This window comes from Rattus norvegicus, chromosome 5 (assembly GCF_021556685.1).
Source record: "Rattus norvegicus strain SHRSP/BbbUtx chromosome 5, alternate assembly SHRSP_T2T, whole genome shotgun sequence".
In the NCBI taxonomy this organism is placed as follows: domain Eukaryota; kingdom Metazoa; phylum Chordata; class Mammalia; order Rodentia; family Muridae; genus Rattus; species Rattus norvegicus.
Window position 1 is genome coordinate 20292659 of NC_141538.1, and position 19899 is coordinate 20312557.

The 19899-nt window shown below is 44.9% G+C and overlaps 2 protein-coding genes and 1 long non-coding RNA gene across 24 annotated transcripts in view; 2 read left to right on the forward strand and 1 right to left on the reverse strand.

Annotated features, from left to right (window-relative positions):
* LOC102552817 (uncharacterized) overlaps positions 1-10006 on the reverse strand; it is a 45201-nt gene extending 35195 nt beyond the window's left edge. Inside the window, exon 1 of the long non-coding RNA XR_015620113.1 lies at positions 9338-10006. This is a non-coding gene — a long non-coding RNA (uncharacterized LOC102552817). The remainder of the gene's footprint in view (positions 1-9337) is intronic.
* Rgs20 (regulator of G-protein signaling 20) overlaps positions 1-19899 on the forward strand; it is a gene marked incomplete at its 3' end in the record, with an annotated part of 597802 nt that overhangs the window by 525076 nt on the left and 52827 nt on the right.
* Sox17 (SRY-box transcription factor 17) lies at positions 10026-15531 on the forward strand. Of its 21 annotated transcripts, none has more exons than XM_087548635.1 (6): positions 10026-10177; positions 10343-10461; positions 11035-11325; positions 11707-11840; positions 12988-13378; positions 13816-15531. In XM_087548635.1, the coding sequence occupies exons 5-6, from the start codon at positions 13072-13074 to the stop codon at positions 14778-14780; spliced, it is 1272 nt and encodes a 423-aa protein (XP_087404761.1). In that variant the 5' UTR covers positions 10026-10177; positions 10343-10461; positions 11035-11325; positions 11707-11840; positions 12988-13071; the 3' UTR covers positions 14781-15531.

Here is a 19899-nt window from a genome sequence, read left to right on the forward strand (position 1 = left end):
AGGCAATAAAAGCTCTAAGAGTGAAGAGAATTTTCACAAAAAAAAAAAAAAAAAAAAGAGGAGATATGAGAAAATGCAGTTAAAATTTCCCCAGCTTCCTTCCAGCCAATGGTCACAGGGAAAGTGTTAGCAATCCTTTATTCACTCAACAAATTTGGTGACCTTCTCCTTGAATAAATACTACAGTACTAAGCACAAAGCACGCTAAAGCCATGAACAACACAGTCGACTTCCAAGGGAGCTGGCACTAAGCTAGGCACTTCCAAGGGGCCAAGGACAGATAAAAAACAGATAAATATAGCGACTGAATGCAATACGCGAGGAAATAACAATGCAGACGAGAGAACATCGGCATACACCTGAGGAGGAACCTCATTACTACTGGTGGGATGGTCTCTGAATTCACAATGAGAATTAGCCACAGAAAATGATCTTTTCCTTGATAACATAAAAAGGGAAGAGAACACAGGCTCTTGCCTGTTCTAGAACAGTTAGAGGCCTAGGAGATGGGAGTAGAAAGCTAGAAAGAGCCCACACATTCCTGGAGGACCATGAGGTTACCCCTGGGGTATGACATTTGTATAGGATTGAGCTAGGATTGGAGACTATGAAGGTAGAAACATGCACTGAGTATCCTCTTGCTAATAAAATGATGCTCTAGTCAAGCTAAGGATAGAGCCTGGTGGTAGCAGGAAGGCCATAGGTTCGATTCCAAGCACTGAAAAACAAACAAAACCAGAAACAAAGAACCCAAATTGAATATTCTAGGAAGGTAGCAGATGTATTCTTGTTAATCATCCTTATAAATAAGCTGTTATAATTTATTTGTTAAAAAGAATAAGTGCTGGTAAAAGCAGATTGCAGAGCTCCTTCCGTTACCGACGGCTGGAGATTTATAACTGAGCCGACAAGGAAGATACACTTCGCATGTCTAGCTAAATCCTACTATGGCCACATCAGTTACTGCACTCATGTTTGACTACTGTCTGTCAACTTCTTCATGCTTACAGTCTTTGCTTTTGCAGCGATTGCCCCTGCTATGCTAGCACATTTCCCAGCAGCTGTTCTGTAGACTTGACTGTGTCTCCTATGCACTGGGAAAGGGAGAGCCTGGCTTGGAGAGAAAAACCAGGGTAAGCGCCTGTTTTAGTTAGGACTACTACTGCTGTAATAAAACACCATGACCGAAGCAACTTGAAGAAGAAAGAGTTGATTTTTCTCACAATTCTGTATAGCAGTTCATTAGCAAAAGCAGTGAAGCTCACACAGGACAAGAACCTGGAATCCGGAGCAGATGCAGAGGCCATTGAGGGTGCTGCTTACTGGATTATGTCTTGTGGCTTGCTGTGGCTGCTTTCTCATAGAACCCAGGACCATCTTGTGGTAGACTGACATAACACTAGCCAGTAGAGTGCCCTTGCTGATCATGTGACTAGAGCCAGACCTGCACACTGTTTTGGCTTCTGATCTTTCCCTGGGACAGCATCACATCAGTGAGTGCGGATTTTAAAAGTGGGCTAGACTGTTTTAGAGACATGGTGGTTGGTCTTCATTTTCTTATCTTCCCTGTGAACTTTGCCCTGCTTAGGATGGCAGTGACTCCTAGAAATTCAGTCGTGCATAGAAGCAGTATAAATTAGATGGGCCAGTCTCTACTCTTGGGACAAGTCAGGAAATCTGGCTTGTTATACATTATATTTTTGTGTAAGGTCATTGAGTGTTGTGGGAAGAGGGGCAGGACAGAATAGTGACAACAATCTGTGGAGTATTCCTTCAAGGATGTCTATAAATAATTCTAACATCGTTACTGAATCCTCTTCTCTCTCCCTATGTCTTTGCTTTGCTCCTTAAACATTTAAAATATTAATTTATTTACTTACTTATTTGCTGTGGTACTGGTGTTGAAACCTGGGCCTTATCTATCCCATACAAGTGTTCTGCCCTTGAGCTTTGATAGTTTTGAGTAGAGAAATCCTATGAGGTCAGGCTAATCTCTAGTCTTACATTATGTATTATTGCAAGCCCAAGGAATTTTATTTTGTGGGTTTTTTTTTTAATGGTACAGTATTGTCATTTCAAAACTGCGAGGGACCCTCTTCAAGCCAAATAGAAATAGTGCTTTCTGATTTAATTTTAAACGTATTTGCCAGCAGGAAAAGACACCGAGCAAGAAGATAGGTTTCGCTTATGTCTACATTTTTTACTTGAATTTATTTTTAAATAAATTTCAATGAGAGAATTGGGCCTAGAAGAATATGTCCACAGCCTCAGAGCTTGGGAAGTGAGGCAAAAGGACTGGGTTTCAGGCCAGCCTGGGCGATGTAAGAGACATCTCAAAGGCAAAGCAAAACTGAATATAAGTTTAAACCAGTAGTGTTGTGTCCTTCTTTATTTAATATTTATCTGTGTGGTGCATCCATGTGGAGGGAAGGGGACCACTTGCAAGGGTTGATGTTCTCTTCCCACCTAATGATGTCTTTTTTGTGGAACTCCTGTTGTCAGGCTTAGCAGGAAGGGCCCTAACCTCCTGAGACCCCCTCACTGCCCCTCTCTCTTTGGTTTTCTTGCTTTGGGGTATGGAGGAAGGAAGGTACTGGAGAAGGGCCACTTAGAATTTCTGCCACACATGGAAGCAAAGAAAATAGAGTATAGATTGGAAAGATGGTACGGCTGGGAGATGATTACAGTGAGAAAGCACCCAGGCATGGAGGGGCATGGAGGGGCATGGAGGGGCATGGAGGGGCATGGAGGGGCATGGAGGGGCATGGAGGGGCATGGAGGGGCATGGAGGGGCATGGAGGGGCATGGAGGGGCATGGAGGGGCATGGAGGGGCATGGAGCATCACTCAGTTTTCACTGTGGGAAATGGATTCTGCATTCATGCACATGTGCCTTGAATTAACTGGGAATACTTCTGTATAACACTAAGAGTCAGCAAGTCAGGAAAAAAACCTTAGGATGAGATTGGAATTGGGTGTATCCTCAACTCAAGGCATATATGTACACATGTATGAAGGCATCTATATATAGGAATATATGAGTATGCATGGGCTTGTGTATACAAAATCCCTCATCCATTAGGTATATGCCCTAACATCCCCCAGTGGACAACTGAAGCCAAGGATAATACTGACCTCTTTAATACTGTTTGTCTTATACATAAATTTCAATGATATGTAATTCATAAATTAAGACAATTATAAGAGGTTAATAATTTTTAAACAATATAAAAATCATTTAAAACTTTCAATTGTCCATTTTTAGAATTTTCCAACTAACATTTCTAGTCCTTGACCGTTGTCAACTGAAACCATGCAAAACAAAGGTATGGTTATGGGGGTGGTGTGGAGATACGGTTACGTTTCCGAGCTCTCTCTTCTCAATATGCAGAGGTGGTGATGCCTCCAGAACCAGTAGAGCCCTGGCCTTCCGTTCTAAATGCTTCCTCCCTGAAATAGATGCTCACAACAGGACTGAGGCAAGGAAAGTGCAGGATGAATCCAGAACGTCTAGTTATGCCAGAGTGTAGAACTGGCCAGAAATGACTGGGACTCAAAGGATGAAGGGAAAGCTCAACGGGTGGTCTGAAGGTCAGACTTGAAACAACAGGAAACCTCATCTAAAAATATCAATTAAAGAGAACAAACCGTTAGTACAGAACCTGTGCATCTATGCCTATACGAATAAAACACAACAAATAAAAAGAAGGAATATGTGGATAGACATAGAATAACAAGAACAGAACCAGTCTTTTCTGACATTTGTCATTTGTCAAGTACAGGTCCAGGCTAGTGAATGGAAGTCTGATTAGGATATTAGTATAAAGACATAGTTTCCCTACAGGGAAAAAAATAGCCAAGTATTAAGGGGGAAATGATGACTTCAAGGTAGAAACACCGAGGGAACACTAATGGAATCACAAGATAGTGGTAAACATCGCTAGTGCTTTTCACTACTATTCCTTCATTCAAAAACGTATAGGCCAACATTGGCCTGATTAGGGTACAGACATCCTTTGCCAAGAATGACTCTGAACGTTAGACTCAGAAAGAGACTGATGAGTCTTAATACCATGGTGCTCCCTGCAATTCTGGAATTTAAATCCAGAAAAAGAAAAAAATATTAGGTCAGTTCGCAAAATACACTAGATATGAGACTTAGATAACAGTGACATAAGGGCGCGTCCCTACATGGGTTTTTGTCAGACAAGATCTAGACAAACCTCAGTTGAGAAAATGCCCCCATCAGATTGCCTGTAGCAAAGTCTGTAGGGCATTTCCTGATTGCTGACTGGTGTGGGAGGGCCTAGGGCACTGTGGACAGGTGGTCCTGAGCTGTATAGAAAAGCAAACTCATGGGACAGAAGCCAGGAAACAGCATTTCTCCATGGTCTCTTCTTCTGTTCCTGTCTCCACTTTCCTGTTTGACTTCCTGCCCTGATTTCCTTCAGCAATGGATTATGACCTGTGAGTGGTCAGATGAAATAAACCCTCTCCTTCCAAGGTTGCTTTTGGTCATGCCGTTTATCACAGCAGTAGAAAACAAAGAAAAACAGGTAGAAATATGATGTTCATTTAGTGACTGGCTACATGGCCACACACACTAACTTCAGGGGAATGCACACTAGTGAGTGAGTGAGGAGAGAGCACTATGCTCAGGAGAATGATGACATGTATACAAATAATTTAACATGCAGGCTAGAGCAAGGTATAGTATGTATTCACGTAACACCTGTAGTCCATAGTTTTATGTTAATATCTTATATGGCAGGTTTCATGTAATAATTACTATGAGTTTACTACCCTGTACATTTTTTATATATTTAGAAATAAAAGAAAGAACAAGATCTAGAGAATTATCTAGGGATGCTTTGTTTGTTTACACAAGGACAAGACAATATTAACCATCTGGAGCTTCTCTGTGAAGGACCTACAGTGTGTTAACCCCTTTGGGAATTGTTCTGCGTACCTAAAATACATTGTTGTAGAATAATTCACATAATAATAAGTACATTAAAAATAATACATCCAAAACAAGATAAAACTTATTTGTGTTTACATAGCTGTATTAATTAAAATCCCTTTCATGACTGAAGAGATCTCTGTGTCTTAAAGAGAACTTGAAGGCAGGACGTGGGGTCTGGAGTCTTTCTTAGCCTTAGTATCCCACAAACACCAGGGCATTGGGGAAAGTGAAGTGGTATGGAAAAATGTCAAAAAGAAAGAGTTGTTACTTCTTCTTCTAAAGTCCAGTTCTTAGCTAACCACTGAAGTAATCATTTTTTTACTAAATGACTTTAGACTCAAGTATACTCAAGTCTTGGCTCCCTCAAACTCAGTCTACTCTCCCTTGGGTCCAAGGTGAGACCTTCTGTGACACCATCAATTTAAAACATTTTAAAAAGACATTAAAATTTTTTTATTATAGCGCTGTGTCCTCTACTTCATTTCAGCATCATATATTTGTGGACCATCTTCTTTAACTTCCTGTGTCTCCAGTGTGCACAGTAAACAGCACCTCTGTGAACTGCCTGTTTCTTTTAGCGCTTCCACTTTTCAAAGATTTTTGTTCATTTTGTCACTTATTTTTCCTAGGAACACTGTGGAGAGATCAAGTGCTCTCATCTACCATCATCCTCCGACCTGTTTTTCTTTTTAGACAACGTAGTATAAGGCAATTTGAGTCACTTGCTAGTTCCCTTGATATCAAGTTATTTGAACAACCAACCAAGCTAGTAAACCAACCAACCAAGCTAGAATCTAGAATTCTTTTTTCCAGCACAGAAAGGCCTACGCTGGGCTGGAAGATTTGCACATTCGTGGATCGGTCATTCTTTGATATGAATGGCTGTGTTTGTGTGCCAGGCACAGTCACCAAAATTAAACTTTGCTTTTAAAGCTCGAGGAAAAGAATCTAGGCCCTCACTAGACTCAAGCAGTTAAGGGTTGCCTTGCAAGGTGTCTCTTTGTGTTTCAATTTTTAAATGGAATGACAAATGTTTCATGATTCTCTTTATCTTTTCCTTGTGAGGCTTGGAGTCTTATTTATTTATTCATAATAGATTTATTTATTTTATGTGCATGGGTATTTTGCCTGTGTGTATGTGCACCTTGCATGTGCCTAGTGTCCATAGAGGTCAGAAAAGGATGTCTGAGTCCCAGGATCAGGAGTTATAGATGACTGTGAGCTGCTATGTGGGTGCTGGAAATAGAACCTAGGTCATCTGGAAAAGCAGGTAGTGTTCTTAACCACTAAACTATCTCTCTAGCTCCTAGGCTTAGAGCTTTAGAAGGTTAATATGCCTCCTCCCAGTTTTTCTTACTACCAGAGTACAAAATGTTCATGTTCAACTATAACAGGAAAACATGCAATAGTTTGCAGATGCCTCCCGAAAAGCTTTGTAATACACGTTGATAAAAGGGTAGCAATTGTAGATATTTCTATCAGAGACATTAAAGGCTATGAAATAGACTTCTGCTACTGCTACATTCATTTACCCCCGTACAATGGAAGCTTTTGTTTCTCTCAGCACATTCTCGATGTAAATATGTATGTACTTACTATGTGTCTAACCCCATTTTAAGTACTTTATGAACAATGAATCTTCATAAAGACTCAGAGGTCATTGATATTATTATTCATGGTTCAGTTTACAGACGGTTTTTAAGAGATTCCATAACATTCCAAGGACATACAACCAATGTATTGTTGGTAGAATCCTGTCCTTAGCAGCCCATTCCCCGTGTTTGTGCTCACTCCCAGACAAGTCATGACGTAGTAAGCCTTATCCTTAACAGGACTGGGTAATTGTTTGTTGGTTAAATGAACAGCCTTGTCTCTTGGGATGATTAGAAGCATCAGACAAATCACTTAATTGCTTCATATATTAATTCTCTGTTTTATAAGGAGATAATTGGAAATTTTCTTTCCTTTGGAACAATTAGAGAGGAGAGAATTTACCTAATTGCTATCCATTTCTATGTCTTTACAATCGGCTTGATAATGTATACTGAAGTTACCAGTGATTTACATAGAACCAGTGATTTACATAGGATGGAATTGCAACAGTTTATCAAAGCTAACCATGTCCTTCACAGCCTGAGAGAACATGGCACACAGTGAGAAAACTTTATTTAACATTCATATTTTAATGTTACTTCTATCTGTGAACTCTTCTCATATAGAACACTGCATTCTTTCCCAAGGATCCTTAATCCATCATCACCAACATCTTTCTTTATTTAGTCCTTGTAAATTCCGATTTGTCTCTCATTATTTATTAGCATGATATAAATTCATAATAAGACCTGTTACTGTTTCCTGCTAGAGAAATGAGATGGTCCAAGGGCCCTTGTTACGTGACCTTAAGTCACTGATCCTCACTCTTTTTTCAGCAAAAGGGGACTAAGGTATAGCTATTTCACTAACGTCCGGGGCAGTTGGGAGGGTCAGATAAGGTAGGGAAACTGCTTTGTAAACAATACCGTGCTTATGAAGAAATTAATTTCAAAGATAATTCCCAAATGCCCTAAAGGCAAACATTTACTTTTACGTCATGGCTGCTTGTAAAATTATCTATGTGCATCTTCAGCCTGGATTTCTGCACTAAAAGCGTTAAGATAGCCCTGGGATTTAAATGCTAATGTGTGATTTCAGATGCAGATTGAATTGTTGAAGGAGAAGGGGGGAGAATATTACTCTCCAGAAGCCCTGTGACCTGTATGGTTGAGCCTTTAAGGTTTGTAGAAATGGTCCTTAGTGCTCCTGTTTAGGAGGAAGAAGACACTAGGATTTGATCTGGACATTCTGTTATTCGTAAATATGCAGTAAAGACTGGAGAGCCTTGTGGTTTGGATGGAAAGGGGTGTAGTGAACAGAAGGCCCTGTGTTGCTGCTATGAATAAACCAAAGACATTGTTGGCAAGTCCACCAAATGGATGGAGAAGAACATTCAAGTAACCCAGCTGAAACCTGGAAGGCTCCCTAACTTCTCTCTCTTGTTTTGAAGCTTTTGAAGCTAAATTAGGTTCCGATTGGAAACCTGTTGCACTTATGAGTTGAGGAGCGGCAAGTCCAACAAGCTTTTTAACTTGGATCATTTCCATGATCAGAGAATGCACGCCTTGCCCTAACCAACCATCCGGCCCCATGCAGTTAACCCTGAGAGGGGATCTTGGGAGCAAGAGTTTTCCTGGCGGAAAGGCGCCTATTACCTCTGCAGCAAACACAAAGCAAAACAAAGCCCAAAACAAACTCAACAAAACAACCCAGTGCGCTTGACCCCACGGTGTGGTCAGCATCACTTTCACACGCCGGGAACAGTTATTAGAGGTTCATAGACAAACAACGTGAAGCTGGATCTTAGTAAACCAGGGGAGAAGACTACAGGGGAGAAACCACACTGGGTATTCCTAGGAAGCAGCCCTACCCGGGTTGCAGAGTGCCAGTGCTCAGCTCACAGTGGACCTGCTGCTAAGACAGCCAAGTAAGGATTGCCTTTCTCCTAGGAAGCCAGTCGTCCCTAGTGTGTGTGTGTGTGTGTGTGTGTGTGTGTGTGTGTGTGTGTGTGTGTGTGTGTGTGCCAACAGTGGTAAAAGGCTGCAGCAGCCACAGAAGCCAAGCCACATTTGAATTGCCTTTAAAGTTCAAGGAAGACTCTATAAAGAAATGTGAGCGAGCTTTAGTCCTGGCTCTCAGACCACCTTCCCAAGAGAACCTGAGGTTCCATTGAGCAGGCACTAAAGAGAAGGAGTCCATACTTCATCTGGGGACCACAGTTGGGGGTGTGGGTTCTAAGAAACATTTCCCGACCAGTTTTCTGAGCTGGGAATTGAAGCGGGAGCAGCGCACTTCCTGCTTCGCCGCGGAAAAACTCGGCCTGGGCCAAGCGGGAAGGAGGACATGGTCTTCGAGTCGCCAGCTGCTAGGGTGGGGTTTCGGGACAGCCGGAGAGGAGCCACGATTAGACAGGAATTCGGACAGTTACGTGAGACCCCGCCCACTAAAGATGCACGCTCCTGTCCGTGTGGGGAATGAGTCCCCGAAGTTAATCTTGGGGCCAAACATTCTCAGCTCCTACCGGAGAGGCTAGTGAAGCAAAGACTGCAGGGTCTGGCTTGAATGTCCTGGGCCACTTTGGGGGCCGGTGACCTCTGTCTTTCTTGCCACTCTTTCCTCTCCTCTCTCGCTCCCGAATTTTCGATCTCCATCTCGGGACCCACTGGGGACTGACCGGGGACTGAGAAGAGACGCGAAAGGTATAAAGGGGGAGGAGAACTGCGCCTTTTGGTGCCCGGGTGCAAGGTGCCACTGGCGGCGTCGCTCTGCATAGCCCTACCTGGGAGGTGCGGAGCCTGGGGCACGACGCTCTGCTCCGTGTCACTTCCCTCGTGGTTCCCAGAGGTAGACTCTGAGGCACGTATTTTAGGTCGTCCAGTGGTACTATTGTCTCTTTATCTTAGAATCCGCCAGGATGGGGGGGGGGGGCGCTGTCTCGGTGATGACAGCCTGCACTCCCCTTTCCACCCCCATGAACTTGCTCTCCACAGACCACGGATGTGCCTGAGTGCCCACGGATCCTGCGCAATTGGACCCGAGTGTCCTGTAACAGGCTCTGGCCATCAGAACACCCAAACCACAAAACTTTCGAGAAATCAGCCGCTCACTCAGAGCCTCGCTATAGAGCGTGACTTTGACTCTCCCACTTCGGGTCACAGTCGATCATCTATTCGCTTCCTACAGGCCCCAAGTAGTGATGGACACAGCTTCTTGTTACGTTAGTCGCTTCCTTGCCCCAGCCTTTCGAGCCTCGTGTCGCGTTTGGGGATGTGGCGTAGTCAGTAGCCACCTAGAAATCCTGCACTGTTGTGTGATACCGCTGCGGGCTGTAGCAGACAGGCGTGCCAGGCTTCTACTCCTGATACCCACCCCCACCCCAGTAAATCTCTAGTGTTGAGGGAAGCAAGGCTTGCAGGAAGCCGCTCCGGATGTTTGCTTCTTTACATGTGGCATTTGTGGCTGGCTTTGATAACGTCGCGAACTCGGCTTCCAACACCCATTTAGTGAAGAAACTGAAACATGGTCCACTCACAACTGCTGGCGGGTCTGAAGTGCGGTTGCCCCCAACACTTCTCCCAAAGTATCTATCAAGAGAATGGTCAGCAGAAATTAGATCTAGGTAAGAGGACGGGAAGGGGACTAGTCTTGGGAAAGCGCCACATTTCCTGAGAGATTTGTTAAGTAAAGTGCTACCTAATGAGTCCAGGGGAGGCTGTTTTACGGGAGTAGAGAAGAGCCCAAAGGTGGACGCTTGGACTCCTAGTGCGTTTGTGCTTTCCCTCAGACAGATCAGTAGTTAATCTTCCGGAATGAGTGTAAATGACTCTGGCACCCCTGGGCTTTTAACCGCTTTCTCAGTATGCTGGGTTCCCTTCACGGAGCAAGAACAGAACAAGTAACCAGGTAAAATGATGCAAATACATTTTTTAGACCTACACCTGAATTATATTTCCGTTGTCTCTTAGCTTTCGGAGAAATCAACCAAGACAGTGAAGACAGAGAAAATGCATTCTGGACCCGCTACTGTTTCCAACCTTCATTTCAAATAAAGCCCATAGTTTATTAAAAAAAAAAAAATCACGGAAAGAGAAAATTCGGCCCTGGGATCTTTAAAAAGATGTCGGTTACTAGATGCAAAAGAGAAAAGTCACTGTGGAGGTGAGGGCCTGCGCCCTTGCTTCTGAGAGGCAGGAGAGCTACATGGGGAAATTGCCTCAAAACAAACGGAAGAGATACGATTTTTTTTCCTTAAAGATTACCTGGCTAAGGAATTGATTGGTAATATGGCTATCTCTGCCCCTATAACCCCTTTGGTTAAACATCTGAAATGCATTTTTTTGTTTGTTTGTTTTACTTTCAAGCCAATGTTTTTCAGGGGAAAAAAAGCTTTGAGAAAGAGCACATTATCAGTTAGATTTAAGACCAATTGCTTTTAAATCACCAATTTAAAATATTATTTTCTTCGATTTCTTAAAGCAGATTTAAATTTACCCCCTTTGTATGAATCTTAAGACCTGGAACTTTAAACACTCTCACGGATCTCTCTGCACAACATCCAGCTTTAAATGGGAGGGTCGCCATTGCTTTATAACATAACAAATTCGAGAAAGAATGGCTTCTGTATGAGTTCTTTGGAGACAAGATAGTTCCAGAAACTGCAGGCCAGGAGCTAGCAAAACCTCTGTGCGTTTTGGAACCTCCAGTAAGCCAGACTTGGTATCTGAAATAACACAAGGAAACCTCAGCATGTTACCTCATGGGCCACAAGTAAGTGATACTTTTTCAATCAGCCCTTCACCTTAAAGAAGTCTTGTTTTGGAAACTGATATGTTGAGTCTCTCTCTCTCTCTCTCTCTCTCTCTCTCTCTCTCTCTCTCTCTCTCTCTCTGTCTTTCTCTCCTTCAAGGCAGGGTTGCATGTAGCCCAGGCTGGCCTCTAATTCTATATGTAGCCGAGGATGATCTTGAACATATTTTTCTGCCCCCATCTCTCAAGTGCTGGAATTACAGAATTACAGGCATTAGGCATCTCATAGACTGTCTTTTCTGAGGAATTGTGCTAGGTGAGCATTCTAATTGTGCTATTTCACCAGTCCTTGAATTTTCCTCCCTTAAAACCACAATTTTTCCTCCCTTAAAACTATGTGAGACTGACTGTTGGAGCTCTTAGAAAACAACACAAACATGCAAATGCAACAACAGGGAGCTTTCGGAGCTTCTGGTCTGAAGGAGGGCTGCTGCTAGGTGTGCTCCTAACACCCTCCAGTGTCTCTGCCTTAGCACGTGAGTCTCAGTTTCCTCTTCTGGAAGCTATAATGCTGCCCTTGAAAAAGATTATGTTAGGGGCTAAATGCGTTTGCTAACATTTGGAGGGTGCTGAGTGGTTGCTCGGATCAGGTCTGTAGGAAGGCATGGTTTGAAGCCCGTGAAAAAGTACTTTCAGGTTTGAAATAAATTTAAGGGTGCTCATCTTTTCATACCAGTCTCAGGAAATATATAGGGGGTGTTGTAACCATCTGTCAGGCTAACCGGCTTAAACGCTATAAAATGTGCTTCGCAAATGGACTGATCCTTTCCCTCCTGCTGCCGCTTTTTGCACGTTATTTTATATTTTAATTTCTTGGCGTTTGGGATGGAACCACGGCTTCTTTCAAGTCTTTAGAAAGACTTAGGTCTTGCCTCTTTTGCCGAACACATATGGGCAGCGTTTGTGTGTGTGTGTGTGTGTGTGTGTGTGTGTGTGTGTGTGTATGTGTGTGTGTTTTATGTTTCATAGCGAAATTCCTTGGGGTAGACTTGAACCCTTAACTATTGAGTGGTGAAATAATAGTGATAAAGCATTTTATATTAAACTTTGTTTTTTTTACAACTTGTTATTTACCTTGGACATTTTTAATAGAATGTAAACATGATGAGTTTTTGGAAGAACAGGATTTTTTTTTCCCTGAAAAAACACGCGAAGTTAATTGTCTTCGGTAATACTTTTTTTCAAAAAATAGAATAAATACCTATACCTAGTATGTTGACGTGAACAACCTTGGACTAGTACTTCACAGTGAGCAATATCTCCAGACATTTGAATTTCAGCCGTCCTATTTCCCCGAGAGGACTTGGCGCCAGAGCCCGGCTCCAGCCAGTTTTCCCCTGGCAGGTGTAGCCCGAACGCTCTGCCGGGGGAGGGGAAAGGGGCGGGTATGGGACTTGAGACTCGGACCACCGGCTGGGCGGGGGCCTAAGGACTAGGGTCCGGCCCGCCCCCGCCGCGCCATTGGCCAGGTCCATAAAGAAAAGGGCCCGCGGCACCGGGGGACACCCGCAGTGTCACTGGGTAGATCTCCAGAGCTATTAACGCAGCAGGTTAGGACTAACGGGAGGAGCGGCCGGAGGGTCGCACCCGCTCAGGTTAACGAGTTCCTCTGGGCATCTCCAGGCAAGCTTCCCATCCCCGCCTCAGGGTCCGGGGAAGCGGCGTGTCCCGTGGCCGTAGCAGAGCGCGGGGTCGGTCTGGAGCGCCATGAGCAGCCCGGATGCGGGATACGCCAGTGACGACCAGAGCCAGCCTCGGAGCGCGCAGCCCGCGGTGATGGCCGGGTTGGGCCCCTGTCCCTGGGCCGAGTCCCTGAGCTCTCTCGGGGACGTAAAGGTGAAAGGAGAGGTGGTGGCGAGTAGCGGGGCGCCAGCCGGGACCTCGAGTCGAGCCAAAGCCGAGTCTCGCATCCGGCGGCCGATGAATGCCTTTATGGTGTGGGCCAAAGACGAACGCAAGCGGCTGGCACAGCAGAACCCGGATCTGCACAACGCAGAGCTGAGCAAGATGCTAGGTGAGTCGGACCAGGGGGATCCAGGGGCCTCGCGCACTCCAGAGAATCGCCGAGCCACCTCCTTGAGCCAAGAGGTGTCTTGCGCCTCACACCACAAGTGGGCTGTCCCTTTCTCCAGCTCCCTCTCGCCAAAATAACCCTTGGCCTTGGTCTTTGGGCAAAATATAAGGGTTTCTTAGCACTTCAGAGCGGTAACTCGAGCACCCCTGGCTCGACCCCTTCCCAGACCAGGGGATTTTACCAGTTTTTCGAATTTAGGGAAGAAAGGTAAGAGAGGAAGCCCTTTTTAGGCGTCCTGTGAGGACGCGATACAAGACTTTCAGCGTACTGAGACCAGGCTTCTCGCTTGCTCGCTCAGTGAGCGATTACCCGGGAGAGGGGCCTGGGTGCGGGAGCTCACCCGGGTAACCCTGCGCGCCTCTCCACCTTCCCTGCAGGCAAATCCTGGAAGGCGTTGACCTTGGCGGAGAAGCGGCCCTTCGTGGAAGAGGCCGAGCGGCTGCGTGTGCAGCACATGCAGGACCATCCCAACTACAAGTACCGGCCGCGGCGGCGCAAGCAGGTGAAGCGCATGAAACGGGTGGAGGGAGGCTTCCTGCACGCTCTCGCCGAGCCTCAGGCCGGCGCGCTTGGTCCCGAGGGCGGCCGCGTGGCCATGGATGGCCTGGGTCTGCCTTTCCCGGAGCCAGGCTATCCGGCCGGCCCGCCGCTGATGTCCCCGCACATGGGCGCCCACTACCGTGACTGCCAGGGACTGGGCGCACCCGCGCTCGACGGCTACCCTCTGCCCACTCCGGACACATCCCCGTTGGATGGCGTGGAGCAGGACCCGGCTTTCTTTGCTGCCCCGCTGCCAGGGGACTGCCCGGCGGCCGGAGCCTACACGTATGCTCAGGTCTCGGACTATGCGGTGCCCGCAGAGCCGTCCGCTGGCCCCATGCGAGTGGGACCCGACCCCTCCGGCTCTGCGATGCCGGGGATCCTGGCGCCCCCCAGTGCTCTGCACCTGTACTACGGCGCGATGGGCTCGCCCGCGGCAAGCGCCGGGCGCGGTTTCCACGCTCAGCCCCAGCAGCCACTGCAACCGCAGCCACCGCCGCCACCACCACCGCCTCCACCGCCGCAGCAGCACCCGACGCACGGTCCGGGGCAGCCTTCTCCACCTCCCGAGGCTCTGCCCTGCCGGGATGGCACGGAACCCAACCAGCCCACTGAGCTACTAGGGGAGGTGGACCGCACGGAATTCGAACAGTATTTGCACTTTGTGTATAAGCCGGAGATGCGTCTTCCCTACCAGGGACACGACTGCGGTGTGAACCTCTCGGACAGCCACGGAGCCATTTCCTCCGTGGTGTCCGACGCTAGCTCAGCGGTCTACTACTGCAACTACCCTGACATCTGACGGTTGCCGATTTGACCTGCGGGCCAGAAGCAGTGTTACACACTTCCTGGAAGCGCTAAGGAAATCCTTAGCGTCACGCTGTTTTGTTTTTAAGTTGCCTTGGCATATAATTTATGGTAATTTATTTTGTCTGCCACTTGAACAGTTGAAGGGCTACATGAGATTCTCATTTCAAATGCCTCGAGGGGTTTGCTCCCCACCATCACTGTCCAGTTTTAGCCAGTTTTTAATATCTCACCAACTTGATCCAAAGAAATTTTGTCACGATCTTAAAAAAATCCTGGAATCTTTTTTAAAAAAATCTCTATCACATTGGTTTTATCAAAGTAATTTAAAGATCAACAGTAAATATTACACAATTAGAAGTGTATAGTTAATTGTAAACTTTCTATTTTCTTACAAAATTTAAGAAACCCTAAATACAAACAGTGGGGTGTTCAGATGTGATATCGTTGTTCTCCTACGAAAAAAATTCTCACAGAATGAACTTGCTATGTACATTCCAAAATATTGGTTTCTAAAAATAATACTGTAAATGTTTTTAATTCTGTATACTTTAATAAGGCTGTTCAAAAATTCTGGGTTTTTTTTGTCATCTTGAAATCTGCCAAAAGAGCTTTTCAGATATATCTGTTTTCGTTTGTGTTTTCTTCCAAATGTCTTTATCCCTTTCCCCACAAAATTTGCCTTTAATCCCCACATTTTTAGAGTCAGAGAAACTAATCAAAATAAAATTTGTTGTGACTGTTAATCAACTTTAGTATATAATTTCCACCGTGCATTTTGCTCGAGTTAGCACATGTGGACGGTTGCATTCCCTTGTTTTGCCATTTTCAAGCTCAAGATTCCCCTTGAGTGAGTTTTATGCGGTGTGCTTTACACAGCACAAAACAGCTATCTCCCTCATCTCCTGTTGAGAAAAAAGAGGTACAAGGCTTCAATCCGTAGCCCCTGCAAATCTGCTGTGCTGATTGCTGCCCTACACACGGACACCGCGGGAACTGCTGGTTTGTGCGCTTTTCCTGTGCCAGGTGTTTCCTTAGTGTCATTCTGCGCATTGTATCTGAGAAAGCCTTCCAGTTGGGCAGTATTCTCTCATTCTCTAGTCCCCATCCATGCTGGGCACTGAGGCCACAGCTTCATCAAGGGGGATAAAGAGAGCCACTTTTGAGCTGCAAACCCAGCCCAGTTGCTAACTCCTAAAGCATTTACTGAGTCTCTGTGTAGGGCTGCAGAGGTGGGCACTAGAATTCGCATTCTGGTCAACAAAGAAGGTATTTATATGGTGAAGAACTCTAAGATGATGGGTTTAAATGGGTTCTTTTGGAAATGTCAGTATAACATTTTAAAAGGAGGATTCCTGATTACTAGGCACAGAAGGGTAGAAAACAGGTTGAGCCTACTTGGGACATTTTTTTTTTCTTTTTTTCCGGAGCTGGGGACCAACCCAGGGCCTTGAGCTTGCTAGGCAAGCACTCTACCACTGAGCTAAATCCCCAACCCTACTTAGGACATTTCTAGTGACTATAATCATGTTTAATTTTCTACTTAGAAATGTAAAGTTCACCCCTGGGAGGTTATCTAACCTATTTCCTTTTCCTTTCTCCCTCCCACCCCTGACACTAGGCATGGAAACCAGAGTCTCTAAAACCTGCCTCATTTTATTTTGTTGTTTTCTGGCTATCTTGGAACTCACTATATAGACCAGACTGACCACAGAGATCTGCATTCCTCTGCCTCCTAAGTGCTGTGACTAAAGGCATGTCCCAGACCATCTGGCTTCCAGGCTGATTTTTATTTAGTGCTCTTCCTTGTTCTACATTGTTTCTTTCTTTGATCCCAGAGAGGCTGTTCTGCATGAGCATAAATTCATTTACAGGGATTCCCAAGAATTTCTCAGTAGACTATGTAATAAGCAGAAGGGTTGCCCAGTCCCACTTTCGAAGTCACGTGGGTAGTTCAAATTTCTGTAGACATTTTAGTGTGTGACTCCAAAGAAACAACTGCTGGAAATGTGACTGCCCTCTCTTCAAATAAAGACGCTAAGTAGGGAAAGGTGGAAAGGAAGAAAAGAATATGGAGCGCTTAGGGCAAAGTCGGAAATCAGGTCACATAATATTTTTAACCGCTCCCAAGGTATGGCTGAGAAGACAAGACAGCTACAATTATGGAGGCAATGTTACTACGAGGATGCAAGTGTCTTCATCCTCACAGACAGCTCTTGTAGGTAGAGACTTCAGGCCAACTCCTTTCCTTTCCCCCAACACTCAGCTTAAGAATCTGCTAATGGTTGCTTTATCATTCCATACAGTCTCATTTTTTCTTTCACACTTTGTGGAGGAAAAACTGCAGATAAAAGACACCATTCCCCCCAACCCCCGACTGTCTGAGATCCTTCAGAAATACCTTGAGCATCTAGGGCAGGTTTTGGTTGGGTTCTAAGGAGCCTTATATGTTTGTATATTTGGATCCACCTTAATCTGAGTGGCTGAGAAAAGCAGGAACTCTTCCCTAGTAACATGCACACAAAGCACATACCCTTTGTAGTTAGGGATAATTCTGGCATTGTGGGACTCTATCTATTGCGGGACTCTTTCCAACTATCTATGGGTTACAGAAGCCCTGGTGTTAATCAGTAAATAACACAGACAACTTAAACCAGATGACACACATCAGATATTTGAAACCAAAGAACTATCTCTATGAGGAATTCTCCTTTCTTATGACATGATTCAAGGAACTAACAGTCACTGTTCTCTTGAGTTTAAAGGGAGCCTGTAATATAGGACAAGGTGAAGATGTAGACTTCTCTTGGTGCCACCGTGATGGTGATTACTAGATTCCAGGACTGATCCAGAGGGCCTTTCCATGGTTTAATCCAAGTGAGATTTGCTACTCTAACTCACTCGAAGGTGACAGGAATGGAAACATGACATGTCTCTGACTGACTTGTAGGAGGGCGTTTCAGATTTTGTTCTTTGTGTTCTGGACAATTGTATAAAAAGCCCAATTTTACCACTTAACCAACTGCACAGAGGAACTGCACTTACTGCACAGAGGTAAAGAAAAGAGGCCCAGGAGTTCCTGAAAAGGGAGAGGGCTCAGCTTCTCCAGCTCATTCCTGCCCTAGAACTGAAGGACTGAATACAAAATATCCAGCACAGGAAGCTATGGCTGCAGTTCCCTGTTAGAGTGCTTGCCCAGCACCGAGATGGACAAAAGCCAAACAGAAGCGTCCAGGTGCACCACAAGTGGGAATGATTCTTTTCTTTTAAGGAGAAGGGTGCTGCTTTGTGTGTTCAATTTTACCACTTAACCAACATGGGAACCTTATGGAGACAGAATAGGGCGGCCCAGGCCAGTGCTTGTTCACCATACCTTGCTCAGCTGCTTCCTAGGCAAGCGCTCTACCACTGAGCTAACTCCCCAGCCCCCCTCTCAGCTGCTTTCTAATAGAATTGAGGATGGCCCAGCCCACAATGGGCTGGGCCCTCCCACATCAATCATAAATTGAACAATTTCTCTAGAGCCTTGCCCACATCTCGATCTTAGGAAGACATTGTCTCAAGTGGGGCTTACTCTTCTCTGATAACTTCTACTTGTGTGAAGTTGATCTAAAGCTAGCCAGCACAAACGGTGTAAAATGGGAACAAAAACTGAAAGACTGACTCGGGTATCACAATATTTGTGCATTGCTGCATTCAGATGAAGAGACCCAAGTGCCTGAATCGTGATCATGGAAACAGAGCTCACAGCCTGGCACATGCTCGGCTGGTGCTTGCCCACTGAGGTTACTCCAGCCCCTAGCTAATCTTTTTATTTTTAGTGTATCAAATTTATTTACATTTTTACCATTTATCTTGGAAATAAGCTCGTTGTGGGGAAATTGGTTTGTTTTCCTCATCCCTATTTTCAAAGTTCTTTAGAAGTGTCCAGAGGTGGAAATCAAACCTCTTCATGACTCGATATATCCAGACATCAGAATGATATGAAATCTACACGCCTCTCAAAACACTAACGATAAACCTGTTTTCTTCCATGAGGACCTGGAGTGATCTCCTTAAAGCCATCCCGGGCTAAACTTCAGGTAAAGTAGCTGAGATGATATCACAATGACATCGTTTTTATTTATTTTCATCTCACTCTGCAAACAGCTTCCATGTGTTCTTTAAATCCGTTGTGAGACGAGTAAGGGAAAGAGGCAAAGGAAGGCAAGGAAAGTGGAGTAGAGTGCTCAGAACTAAGTACATTTGCTTAACCTTAAACTTCCACATGCTTGGCTTCTTTTTAAATACTCAGAACTGTGCCTGTCACAGACAGTATCTTTCACGTTCGCTACCCCCATGCCCTGTTTTGTGAACAGGGAGAGGTATTTTACAACCATTATTTCAATATGAATTTATTCTTCCTGCATGCAAGGTGCTTCCTTCTGATCTAAAAGATTCCTCTGAAGGAAAGTGGTTGCAGGGTTCTCGCCTGAAGGAAGACGAAGGATAGGCTGAAGTTCCTCCCACACGATGTGCCTGGGACATCCTGAGCATCGTTTGGCTCTCTTCTCTGAGGACTTAGCTGCATTTCCTCCATTTTTTCACCATCACACTTTTCCCTCCTCTTCTCAATGAGGAGGTTGCTCTGTGCTTTTTTTTTTTTTTTACCTGAATAGCCAAGCAGCTTTGAATCCAAACCGCATAGTGTCTCATACAGAAACTTAGAATCCCCACCACTGACCCCTATAACTCCATTAAGAATATTAGAAATTGTCATGTGCAAGTGCTTGGTGTAGAGCAGGTCCGAACATGATATTGTGACTAATAATGGTGCTCTTTATTGGAGTCCTTAGTAGCTCCAAGCAAAACCAATTTGACTGAAAGCAAGAATAAAATTTATTCTTGGGCTAGTAAGTGCCTCAACAGATAATGATCGCTGCCACCAATCCTAATCACCTAAATAAGTTCAGTTTCTGTGCCCTATATGGTAGAAAGGGATTCCTGCAAGTTATCCTCTGATCTCCATAGACACTGCAAGCACACATACACACGCAATTAGACACATAGTAGTCACACACACTCACACATACACAGTTACACACACAATATACAATATACTCACACGTACACAC